We start from the raw sequence: 13293 nt of genomic DNA on the forward strand, positions 1-13293 counted from the left end.
AACACAATCTAAAGAAGCTAAGGTTCAACCTAGTCTAAGGACACCAAACATCAATCCTAAAAAGGGTAAACAAGATCATCTACACCACAAGCGAAGCTACAAGCCTAAACTTAGGATTCCAACACTCACACTTAGCCCACAACTCCTATGAAATCAAGAAAAGATGAAATAATAAAAGGAAAGCTAAATACTAGGAAATTATAATCCAAAAGTATATGAAATATATACTATGCATAATTTAAGAAGTTCATGAAAAAAGTAGACTGAAGCCTACCTCAAGGCTGATAATGAGCACTCTGAATCCACCACACAAGGGCTATCCACTTCCAAAACACCTCAAAAACCACTACAATCAATTTATCGATCACGACAGCGTTATAGACACTTATATTCTAAATTCACAATAATTAGAAATGGACCCAAAAATTGGGGTCAAAATAGGAATGTGGGATCCGCACCGAAAATCCCAAAATTGACTCTGTCAAAATGTCCTACAAACAAATGCTAATTAGTAGTCATAAGTTGAATGAGCTCAAAAGATAAAGTAAAAAAAATAATAGGTAAAGAAGGACTATACATAACATGCAACTACAAAAGAGAAAAAATGCCAAACAAGTAAGCAAAACTAATGGAGATAAGATAAAAGAGGCAAATAACCGAGGCAAACAAACGTACCTAGAGGTGCTAGCCCAATAACCTAACCACAACAATTTGTGTACTACAAGAATCAACTAGCCGTGATTATACCAACTACAACCACCACCATGCATTATAACAACCAAAGGGCCAATCATATAAACTAACCCATTGAACTAGAAATCAAATGTTTTCTTCCTACGACCTAGTGTTGGTTCATTATTATGAGATAACCTGCAATCCTTTGAGCTTGAAATACTTATAAACTTAATAATTTTTTGCATAATATTTCACCGAATTCAAGTACACTAAATACAACACTGGTGGATTAACACCCATCTAAACACAAGGAAATAAGTTTCTACTACAACTGAAAGAGAAAGTAGAGGAATAACCTTTTTACAGCAACAACTGCTACACAGAAGATGAAATAATAATTACTTAAAATTTGTAGTAATCTACTATAAATAACTATTACAGAGAAATAGGAAAAACGAATAACTTATAAGTTAAAGCAATCTAATTTCTAATTTCCTTAAATTATCCATGTGCAAACCGTTGGTAGACTAAAGGGGTGTTAACAATCTCTTTTGATTCATTATCCTGAATCTTGTAATGTTCAGGCTTCGAAGATGTCTCATCTGTAGCATCATTAGATTCACCAACATCAGAAGCATGAGTATTCCGAATGCACCAAGAAGTTGTGGGGATAACCATATTTATGAAGGGCCTGTGGTTTTGAAGGATTTCTACCACGGTACTTAGAAATCTCCTTACCTCCCTAGTTTTGTTCCTATGCTTTGCACGCAAGTGGGGGTACCCTTGGATGACACGAACCACGAGGTGGAGCATGATGATGCATTTAACCCCATTTTTGGAGGAAGGAGCCCCACAAAGCACCTTAGAGAACACACCATAATAACATATGTCAAGATTAACAAAAGTCCTTGGACACGTAATACATTTTAAAGTACTCTCTCTGCATCTTCCTGACCAGATCCACCTACATCAGGATTACTCATTAATAGTTGATCAAATTTGATAGATTCTGATGTCCCTACGACTAGATTGGTTTATGAGATATGAGAGAGATGATGATATCTATAAATATCGATCTTATATATAAATCTTGTACATCCTAGGTCTTCCCGTTCCATCATCTGGCTTATGTTCTTCATGTAGCATTCAGACCGAATGACATGAATATGTATTTATTCTATAATTGCTCCTCTTCTAAAATTTATTTTCAAAGTTTTATTCATGAAGTTGTATATTTTTTCTATATGCAAATATTTTTCTATGGAACAATCCTTATTGTTTTAAGTAGAAAATAGTGTTTTCCTTGTTACTTATTTCTGTCTATTATTGTAGTCATAAGTTTTAATTTCTCTGATAGGAGGTAAAATCAGAAATATGCCATTGTTCGTTCAACTGAGGGTCAATTGAGAACATTATCTATCTTCACAAAAAAAAGGGTTATTACTCATTTTGAGCATGTTGTTTTATTTTTCAATTATTTATTCATTTAAAAAAAAGATTCTCTTAGCTCATTTTGAAAGAATCTCATAACTTAATTATCAATGAATGTTTATGTGTGTAACATAACCATTAGATGAAGACGGGGAAAAGTGGGATAAATGGAAAATACTATTGCAAGGATTTCTTTTTGGATATATTATAACTTATATTCATGTGATCAATTTAATATATATTTTATTTGGTGACTCATAATCATATTTCGGATTAGGTTCATCCTTGTAGTAACCAAAAAAGTTGAGTTAGCAACATCTAAGCATAAAAAACTAAGAACTCAATGAGATTCCTTTTTCTACCTGATTCGAAGGGAAGTGTCTATTAAGCTCTTAAGGATAACATGGAGCAAAATTAATCAAAATGTCAATTAAGAGCTTGTCCATTTATTTTATTTAAGATAAGTAGTCCTTTCAATACTATTATGAATTGTCTTAGTAAAATTCATTGCATTACATGATTTTCCAACCTTACTATACTTTCATATGGACTTTATATAATCCATCACGAATTTGATAAGTCTGACTTTTTATTAAAATCAATAATTAATGTTCTAGGTTCAATTATATCGTGTATTCGTAGCATATGCAATAATAATGATATTTCTATAAATTTTAATGGAGATACATGCACAATTCATTTATCAAAGACTAGTAAATTTACAATAGTATTAAATAATTAGGTTATATTTTTAATTTTACTAAATGATTGAAGAAAAAATTGAATCAAATCGAATTTTCTAGATGATGTGTGTAAGAGAGAATTCAACTAGGTCAAATACATAGACAAACCTTTAAACTAGAGCTCAGTTTTCTTTTTGTTAATTTATTAATTATATATATAATCAAATTTAATATATATATATATATATATATATATATATGTGTGTGTGTGTGTGTGTGTGTGAGAGAGAGAGAGAGAGAGAGAGAGAGAGAGAGAGAGAGAAAGAGAGAGACGAGTATTAAATAGTTGAGGGTCCTAAAATTTATCAACTCAAACACAAAATAACAATGCTCAATTCTTTAGAAAGATTAACAAGCCTTGAGAAAATAATTATGTCAACGAAAAACCTGATAATGTTAATTTCAGAGATCATAGATAGAAAATTATCAGTGATTGCCGCCTCTATTTTTTCTCAAATTAATAAGCATGAATTTTTTTTGTTCACCTGAACTTTTTTCTTTTTTAATCCATGAAATAATAAACCACAGTCTAATCCAAGCTTAACAATAACACAAATAAATAAGAAATTGCAATAACTTATATATTTTATAGGAGTAGTATGTATTTTTATGAATAAAAATTAATTATAAATTATATCAAAAATAGAAAATATTGATTCATATAAATGCATCTATAGAAGAAAATATATTGGATTCAATGAAATGGACCTTCTACGCTGAAAGAAAGGTAAGCAATTATGAAGTGGTACATTTGGTAAAAGTATCCACAGATATTTACATCTAACAAGTATACACATGCCAGAACTTTTGGTGAGAGAAAATATTAAAGTTTCCCTCATGATTTTTCTGAGTAAATACGATTAATTTAAGTTATGAATTAGGATAAGGTCGAGTCATTGATTATTGTAGTGTAGATTGAAAATAAAGATCATATTAATTAAATATAATTTCATATCATATTCTACTCATTCAAATATTAATAGAGTGACTTTTGAAGATATACAAACAAAGTTGAGTGACCTTCTTGTTATAAAAGAAGAAAAATAATGACTTTCTTAGATAATTATCAGTAATTGAGTGACTGTTATATCATAGTATTGAGATAATCTACTAATTTAGACAATCTATTTAATTAAATCAATTTCCTAGTTGTAAAATTTAATTTCCAAGTCCCCCACCCCCATCTCCACTCCACCTCCAACCCTTTATATGTTTTTCTCCCATTTCGAAACCCTCCTACCTGTCAAAAGCCTCTGCAAAACTCCTAAGCAAAAAAAAAAAATCAACTAATTTCTTCAAAGTTCAAATCTTTACCAACAAAAACACAATTGGTTTTCTTTGTTTCATCTTCAAAGAAAAGACCTTTATTAAATCTGTGGTTTTTCACATCATTTCAAAGCATACCCTTTTCTTAAAAATCCTAAAGAAATTATTCTTTACATTTTTTTTATTTGAATTTTTCGTAAATTTTTATCTACCGAAAATCCTTCATAGACCTAGAGTTGTCATACCCCCATTCTTCATTTCTCTCTGGTTTTGTTGTTTATTTTTGACATCTCAATGGGAAAAGCAACTGCGGAGAATCTACAAAATTCACCTGATAGTGAAGCTCTGAACACCGAAGAGATCATAAAAAACAATGTGGATTTCTCATTAGTAAAAATTGAAGTTGAAGAAAAATCGAAAGAAAAGGATTCAGGTTTAGATGAACGGTCACCGGTCTGGGTTGAACCCGATTCATTGACCATTAGTGTTGAATCTGATTCTGAGTCAATGGGCTATACTATTTTTTCTGATAGTAGTGAGCTTTCATATTCAGATTGTGCCGAATCGCTTCCTTTAACAGTTGTGCCTATTTCTTTTATTGAGCCCGAGGATTTCAAAGAGTCAGATGAAAAAACTATGCCTATTAGGCATATGCCTCTTAAAATGGTGGTATGGTTCCAACTTTTAACCTCTTTTAAGCTATAAAATTTACAATTTAGCCTATTTTTATGACATCTCAATTCTTAATTTATTCAATTGTGTAGTGAAATGGCATGGTTAGCTACTTTTAACCTCTACAATTTACAATTTTAGCTTACTTTTATGACATCTTTAACAATCAACTTAGCCTATTATTATGACATCTTTATCAATCAACTATGTAGTGAAATAGTGCGGGCTAAAAACTTTTAAGCTCTTTCTAAGTGACACAATTTACAGTGAAATAGCATGGGCTAACCTTTTTAACTCTTTCAAGTGATACAATTTATACTTTTAGCCTATAGTTACTACATATTAATCAATCAACTATTGTGGTAAATTAACCAGGCTAGCCACTTTACCTTTTTTAAGGTGATATAATTTTAGCTTTATTTTTATGACATCTTAATCAATATAATATCTAGTTAAATAGATAGGATGGGGCCCAATTTTCAGCTCAGTAATTGAAAATATAGCTAGCCACTGTTATATTAAAACTTTCAATTTCCAAAATAGCAACTTTTACGTGCAGGGCTAATCAATATTAGGTAGGCATTGAGATGTCATAGATTACTTATCAATCTCTCTCTGTCACAAGGGGTATGTGTGAGGTGTGTCGTACACACTATCCTGTGGTATTACACTTAATTTGTTGTTGTTGTCGTTGTTGTATTGATATGCTATACATATTTGAGAAATATCCTAATTCTACTATATTTAAGAATGTGACGATATTAAATAATTTGTCTTTTAAGTTAAATGAAGTGTTTCTTGTGTGTATTTAATCAATTGTTATTGTATCTAGTGCTTATGCTATTGTCTTGTTTTAGGGAGTTGGCATGTGTAACTTAGGCAACACATGCTTCTTGAATGCGGTTGTGCAATGTTTTATGCACAACGTGGTGTTGCTTCAGCTTCTTGCATCGTTTGATCATGTATCACCATGTGATAGTAAGTATCAACTTATAATTTCCCTTGATTTAAATCCATTTTAATGGCTTTTATACCTTAGCTGATTCATGCCATTTCTTGTTGCAGCTCACTTGACCGGATTCTGCGTAGTTTGCATGATTCGGCAGATAGTTGACCTTTCTATGTCTGGTGTCTCTGATAATGTCACGCCAAAGAAAATTTTTAGCCACTTGAGAGGTATGCTTTAATATATCTTGTTTGTTGATTTAACATGACATATATCCCCCCTCTTAGACAGAGACAGTGAGACACACATGGAAACGGGTAGGTTCACACAAACCTATGCTCCCGTCTCTAAACCACGTATAGTTAACCTTAGTCATTTATTTATTTCCTTTTGAAGTTTACTTTAATTTTACATCAAGGGTTATAATAACATTCTCATCAATGAAGTACATAAACGATAATTTGAGTAATAGAATTATTTTTAAAATAGAAAAGACTTATCAAGGACAATTGTAAAATGAATGATACTTTTTTTTTACAGTAGTATCGATTATAGTTTGGTTGTCAACTTGTGCTTTTTGCCTCTGTGCCAACAATGTATATTATATATCTTTGTATTACTTAACTTTGTGAAATGATCAGATTTTTCACTTACTTTCCGACCGAATCAACAAGAAGATGCACATGAATTCTTACAATGCTTTCTCAATAAGCTTGAAATTTGTTGTTACAATTTAAAGCCACGAAACAACATTGTGAAGGAGGCCTTTGGTGGCCGCCTTGTGAGCATGGTAAGCATTACATGTTTGTTCTCTGTATTTCTAGTTGTTTTCATTTTTTGAACTGCTTTGCAATGCTTTTACTTGAGCCAAGGGTCTATCATAAACATCCTCTCTACCTCCCAAGGGAAGGATGTGTATACTCTATCCTCTCTAGACCCTACTTGTAAATATGGAATTTATGTTGTTAGCCTATTTTTCACAATTCACAGCTTCGTTGTTTCAATTGTTGTCATTTATCTGTCACACACGAGCCTCTAATCGACCTAAGCTTGGAGATTGTGGACGTTGATAGTGTACCAAAAGCATTGGAGTCTTTCACTAAAATCGAGAAAATTGAATTTTCTTGTGAAAAGTGCAAGACACAAGGGCCATTTGAGAAACAACTCCTCATCGATCGTGCCCCTTCTGTTGCTACCCTTTGTTTGAAGAGATTCAATAATGACGGGTTTGTTGTTCAGAAGGTGGACAAGCATGTTTCATTTCCATTGGAATTGGACATGTTTCATTATACCAACAAAATAAATAATGTGAGTATCTGCATTTGGAGTTTTACTTACATTTTATCTTTTGTTAGTTGTTACATGATATTGTTTCCTTTTCTCAACAGGAAGAAATGAAATACGATTTGTATGCAGTTATAGTGCATTCGGGGTTTTCAATCTCTTCAGGACACTATTACAGCTTCATTCGTTGTAATCCAAATGAATGGTACAAATTTAATGACGAGCAAGTATGGAAAATATTGGAATTTCCTTATTTTGTTAGATACGTTTTGAGTTTACGACAACTAACTTGATATTTGTTTGATTTTGTGATAGGTTCATTGGGTTCACAAAGATCATGTTTTGGCAGAGCAGGCGTACATTTTGTTTTATGCAAAAAGAGGCACTCTGTGGTTTTCAGATTATAGACAAATCCACAAACCCTTCGTAAATCTGGTTACCCCCTCAACTTCTTCGTGCATTCCAAATAATCATGCTTCTGATGTTGGTGAATCCAATCACGCGGCAGATGACACATCTCCGAAGCCTACACCCAACAAGAGAATCAAAGGAGACTATTAGCACTCGTTTAGTCTACAAACGGTTTACACATGGAAGATTTAAGGAAATTAGAAAGTAGAATACTTTATCTTATAAGTTATTTATTTGGTAGTAGTTGTTTGCAGTAGGCTAATGCAACTTTTCAAGTATTTATTATTTCAATTTATGTGTTTAGATTATTAATATTTTTACTAGTTACGTTTAGATTATTAAGATTTATTTCTTTACCAAATTTACTCTTATTCTATTTTTATTTAACGATCAGATATTTAAAAAAAGTTCGTGTTGTAAATTCAATAAAAATCACTTTGACCACGTGATGTTCAAATAAATTTAATAATTACATATATTTACAATCAAGTTTTACATGTATATATATATATATCTATATATATATATATATATATATATGTCAATAAAAACTTGATAACATTAATTTTGGAGAATATAGAAAGAAAACTTCTCAATGCATCACGACCCAATTCATCGGGCCGTGCGGGCACCTACTCCAACACCAAGTTAGGAGAACCCTTACCAACCAATGTTTAAACGAGCAATACGAAAATAAACAAAATTCTATGAAATTGATTTAATACTTTAAAACTTCATGAGAGCAACAATTTTAAATAAAGCCTTTATAAATGATTGAAAACCCTCCCCAAGGAACTAGTCTAAACAGGTACAAGAGCTACAAAATGAATACAATTTATACAAGAAGATAAGACATAACTCCCACCATAAGGAAAAGAAACATGGAAGTTGCTGGAAATCATCATCATATGTACTTATGAAACATCACTGACCCTGCAACCAGACTATGCCAAGTTGCATACCAAGAGTAGAATCGGTACAAACAACATTTAATGGTAGGCATATTCATCGGTCGATATGAACCTACCACATAATATCAAGTAAATAGAGATAAAGTCATGCAATATGAAGTTACACCATGCCACTACTCTATTGCCTTGCCTGAACTCTTCCCTAGTAAAACTACGACTAAGCACCTCAAATATGCCACCCCAAGGCTTCCCAAGCGTACCTACATAGCACATTGATACACAATTAAAACCTAACCCATCTACCACATTAGTGCACTGACTATCATGCCATCACTAGTCCAACCGGCTATCGGTCCTCTCTTTTTATTACTGATGACAACTCCCTAGCCTTTGCCAGAATAGTAACTGAAACCGATACCTTAGCTCAATTCATCCTTGGTAAGACTTAACCCAAGATCCCCTACCAACCAAGACCACCCTGACTAATAGAACCATGGCTTAGACCACTAAAGAACTGGGTCACCATAAACTCAATCCACTAAGCAAGTTAACTATTATACAGAATAGCCCATAAGTGTGTAGTTAGTAATATCCCTCAACCATCACAAGCATCACCTAACTTTGGTTCCTAGTACCACCCATGATTTATATGCACAACCCACGACACCACAACCACAGGTCAACCACTTAGAACAACAACCTCGAATATAAACCCATTCATAAAAACATGAAATAATAGCACTTGAATCAATAATACCTAGCTAAATTACTCACATGATCACAACACAATATTGGGTCCTCTAATGGAACCACTAGCACATATTGGTCCTCCTCATGGGACACAATTAAAACCTAACCCATCTACCACATCTGAACCAACCATAAATAGCCATACCATGCATGGTATCCGAGCCAGCAAAAAAATATCTTGTACTGGCGCGGTACCTGAGCCAACAAGAAAGCACATCAAGAATGCATAATCACATAGCACAACGAACAAACCACTTGAACCCACAAGTTACAATCACCAGTTCATATCATATGCTTCATATCATACATTGCACAATATGGTACTATAGGCAATAAACACGCATATATACAAAACCTTATAGCACACAACCATCACCTATATATTAATGGCCCAACACTAAGCCCTATTATGAGTACACACAAGTTTCCCTTGATTACCACGTGTTCAGAATGTCTATAACCTAAAAATTTCATGAACACCTAGCCTTAAAATTCACACCAAGTTGTCCCAATAAGGAAATTCAAGATTTACAACCAAGCACTAGAGAAGTACCCCTAGTCAATATATGTTCCTTTCATAATATCAATAACAACAACATTTAACCATCCAGACCTTGTGCCCAAAGGCCTAGGCATGAAATCTCCGGATACTTATAGGATTTTATGCGATAAAAGTAGATCTAACTATCAAATGGAAAGAAAACCTAGTCTACTTGGGCGCCAATCATCTGCTGGTGAATTTTTTTCCCGAAAATACGACTCCACATAATCACCCTTTGGTGAACGACAGGGAAAATTGGTAGACTTTACACCTCCTATATGCGGAATTCTCCCTCCTCAATTGCTCCCTTCCCCAAGGTGCTTTTAGAGGGTTTTTTGGAGCAGTACTCATCTATTTCATCCTTTCAAAAAGTGGGAGGATTATAAAAGATGACACATTAATTAGGTTCCTGATTTTATTTGACGTCTCACTCTTGCTATAGTGGCGTCGCCATAGAGAATGACTTTCCGCTATGACCAGATGACGTCAACCCAACCTAGAAAATAATTTAGGCTAAAATCTATCATGCTCAAATTTTAGAACTTCTTGCACGTCACTACCGAACCTTTGGGACTTCACATGAGGTTCCCCTTAGTATGACGTGTCGGGTCATTACACAATGATTACCACTTCTATTATTTTCTAAAGATTAATAAGCATGCATTTTATTTTGCTCACACGAACTTTATTTCTATTTTTAATTCACGTAACAATAAACCAATGTCTGATCTAACCCTAACCATAACCCATATAGTTAAGAAATTACAATAACTTGTAAATTTTATAGGAGTAGTATTTAATTTTATGAATAAAATTGAATTAAATGTTATATTAAAAAGAGAAAATATTGATTCATATAAATGCATCGGTAGAATAGAATATATTGTGTTCTATAAAATGGACATTTAAGAAGTGATAGATGTGGTAAAAGTATCCATGGATATTTTTATTTTTTAAAAGTATACCTATGCCATCAGTTTTGGTGATAACAAAAATTAAAGCTTTCCTCGTGATTTTTCCAAGTGAATATGGTTAATTTAAGTTACGAGTTAGAGCTAGGTCGAGTCATTGATGAGTGTAGATTAAAAAAAAAGAAGAAAAAGACCGTACGAAATAAATATAATTTCATATCATATTCTGCTCGTTCAAATATTAATAAAGTGACTTTTGAAGAGATATAAACAAAGTTGAGTGACCTTCTTATTACAAAAGAAGAAAAACACGACTTTAGATAATTATCAATGGTTGAGTGACCGTTATATCATAAAATTGAGATAATCTACTAATAAAGACATTCTATTAAATTATTTCATTTTCCTAGTCGGTAAATTTACTTTCCAAGTCCCCCCACCCCGCCTCCAACCCTTTATATATTCCCCTCTAATTTTGAAACCCTTTTACTTGTCAAAAGCATTTCTAAAACTCCTCATTAGAAAAAACATTTAACTAATTTTCTCAAAATCTCCAAATTCTTTTAAACTACCGGGTAGGCTGTACCTACGAGGCAACATATATGTATGGTACCACATAGCCTCAGACTTGCAGTTATTCATGGCACATGTACATTCAGACAATTCAGATCAAATTATCATTGGGATCTAGGTAAGGGGCTAATATGGGTATATAGCGATTGTTTGTGTTCGTAAGGACTTGTAGGGATTGTGTGATGTTCGTACTTGTCGTGCTTATAGAGGCTTGGTTAGGTTATTGCTTTTTATGTGTTTATATTGTATTATTGCAGGGAGACAAGGTATTGTACTTGTGTTTCACCCCAGCACTTTGCGTTCAGTACTAATACTTTATTTTTAGCTTTCAGTTTACCTCACATGCTCGGTGCATTATTTTGTACTAAAGCCCCTTGCCGGGGGGAGCTATATTCATGCCTGTAGGTCTTGAGTGGCGACCAGACAAGCATGCCAAGCAACACAGCTGCCTATTTAACTGATTGGTTCAGTCATTTCTTCCAGGGATTTCAGAGTTGTAGAGGTTTGCTTTCTTTGTTGTTTATAGATTTTAGGTAGGCAAGGGCCCTATCCCATCCAAGTGTTATATTCATATAGTCTTGTAGACTAGCGTATTGGGTTGTATAGCCATGTTATTGGTCATGTTGGCCTTGCTTTGTGGTTGGCTGATGTTTGATAACTACTTGACATATGATTAGTTGCATACCTATTTTTAGCTTCTATATAGAGGTCATGGTGACTTTGACGGCCCACATAGCTTTTTGCTTTCCTAGATACCATGGTGGCCTCGATGGCCAAAATATGCTTTTGTGCTATCTGGTTATTGCTATACATAAACTGTTAGGAGTAGTTCTTTTCTTTGTAGAGCTGTGGAAATGGGCCTCTGTGTGGCTACAAATGCTCTATTAGCAAGTGGTTTAGCAAGGTCGACTCAGGCCTAATTTTTGGCATGAGGTGATAGTTTTGGCCCTCAAGTTTGGGGTGTGAAAACTACCATCACGCACAAGAAAATTTATCTAAATCCTAATGAACTCCACTCTGGTGCTCAGAATTGGTTCGAAAACTAGTGCACATACTCAAACTATATTACTCCACAATATTCGGCATACCAAACTCAATGGAGATATCAAAAACTGCCAATATAGGTCATCTTAAAAAAAAGTGGGTCCCATACCCAAGGCTCTATTGAAGCCAAAATCCACAAGGTTGTTTGAAATGAGTTGGATGCCTGGGACCCAAACCTAATGTTCTACCAGACCAAAATTGATGTTCAAGAGCTAACAGAAATGCCAAAATTGCATTCTAAAACTATTTACCTAAAGTTTTGACCAAAGTTAACTGTGCAAGTTTCAAAAGCTCCAAAATATAAAAACTCGCATAAAAACCAAATGAACGGTCAGGTGACCAACTGTTAGTCCCAGTAAGTCATAAATGACTTGGGGTCACTATGAAAAAGCCTTAAACGTAAAAAAGATATCACATAACTAAGAAAATGACCTAGTGGATAATTGCAGTATCAAGGTATTTGAGTGTTTCAATATTCATCATCAGAATGCTATATATATGTACCAATGTCAAACAAGTGATAGTTGGTGATATGTACCAATGTCAAACAAGTAATAGTTGGTGATTTAACAAAACCAATAAAGAAATAAGATTTTGTAGCATAATTCCTTTTTTTTATCATGGAAAATATCTTGCGAGATTTCAGTCTCATTGATTATAGAAGATTGGGATATTAATGAGTGTAATTTATTTTGAATGTTTTTCTCCAAAAGATATTGCAGCAAAATTAATGCAGTACATTGAATGTTAGATTTGTATTTGGAGTCACTCTTAATGAAATGTACATTGAATACATTTGTTAGCAAATAATAATGTAGCTACTTTCACGACCCAAAAAGTCAAAGTCATGATGGCACATAACCCGAGAACCCTAAATTGATGTATAATCCGAAAGAAAACCACATATGAGACTTCCAAAGGGAAGTCAGGTCAAAACCAATAAAATAACAAAGAAATTCCCAAAGCATGGTAGCATAAGTATAAAGAGCATCTCATACATTTCTAGATTCTAAAAAACATCTCAAATCTTTGAAAGGTAATTAAAGACTCTAAATGATAGATGAAGATCAATGGTGATCTGAAAAGTAGGATCTCACAATAACTTCGAAAGAGAAAGGATCGCTAGGTCCGAAGC

At 33.4% G+C, this 13293-nt stretch overlaps 2 protein-coding genes across 2 annotated transcripts in view; one reads left to right on the forward strand and one right to left on the reverse strand.

Moving 5' to 3' along the window:
* LOC125837375 (probable protein phosphatase 2C 10) overlaps window positions 1-13293 on the reverse strand; it is a 1808044-nt gene that overhangs the window by 1167958 nt on the left and 626793 nt on the right. The gene's annotated exons all lie outside the window — the stretch shown is intronic.
* Window positions 4410-7578, forward strand: LOC125837409 (ubiquitin carboxyl-terminal hydrolase 20-like). Its single transcript, XM_049516541.1, has 7 exons — window positions 4410-4784; window positions 5645-5765; window positions 5853-5963; window positions 6375-6523; window positions 6724-7041; window positions 7122-7244; window positions 7333-7578. Exons 1-7 carry the CDS (start codon window positions 4410-4412, stop codon window positions 7576-7578), a joined length of 1443 nt encoding a protein of 480 aa, XP_049372498.1.

Source organism: Solanum verrucosum, unplaced genomic scaffold (assembly GCF_900185275.1).
Source record: "Solanum verrucosum unplaced genomic scaffold, falcon-dt-bn FXZP01000147.1, whole genome shotgun sequence".
NCBI lineage: Eukaryota > Viridiplantae > Streptophyta > Magnoliopsida > Solanales > Solanaceae > Solanum > Solanum verrucosum.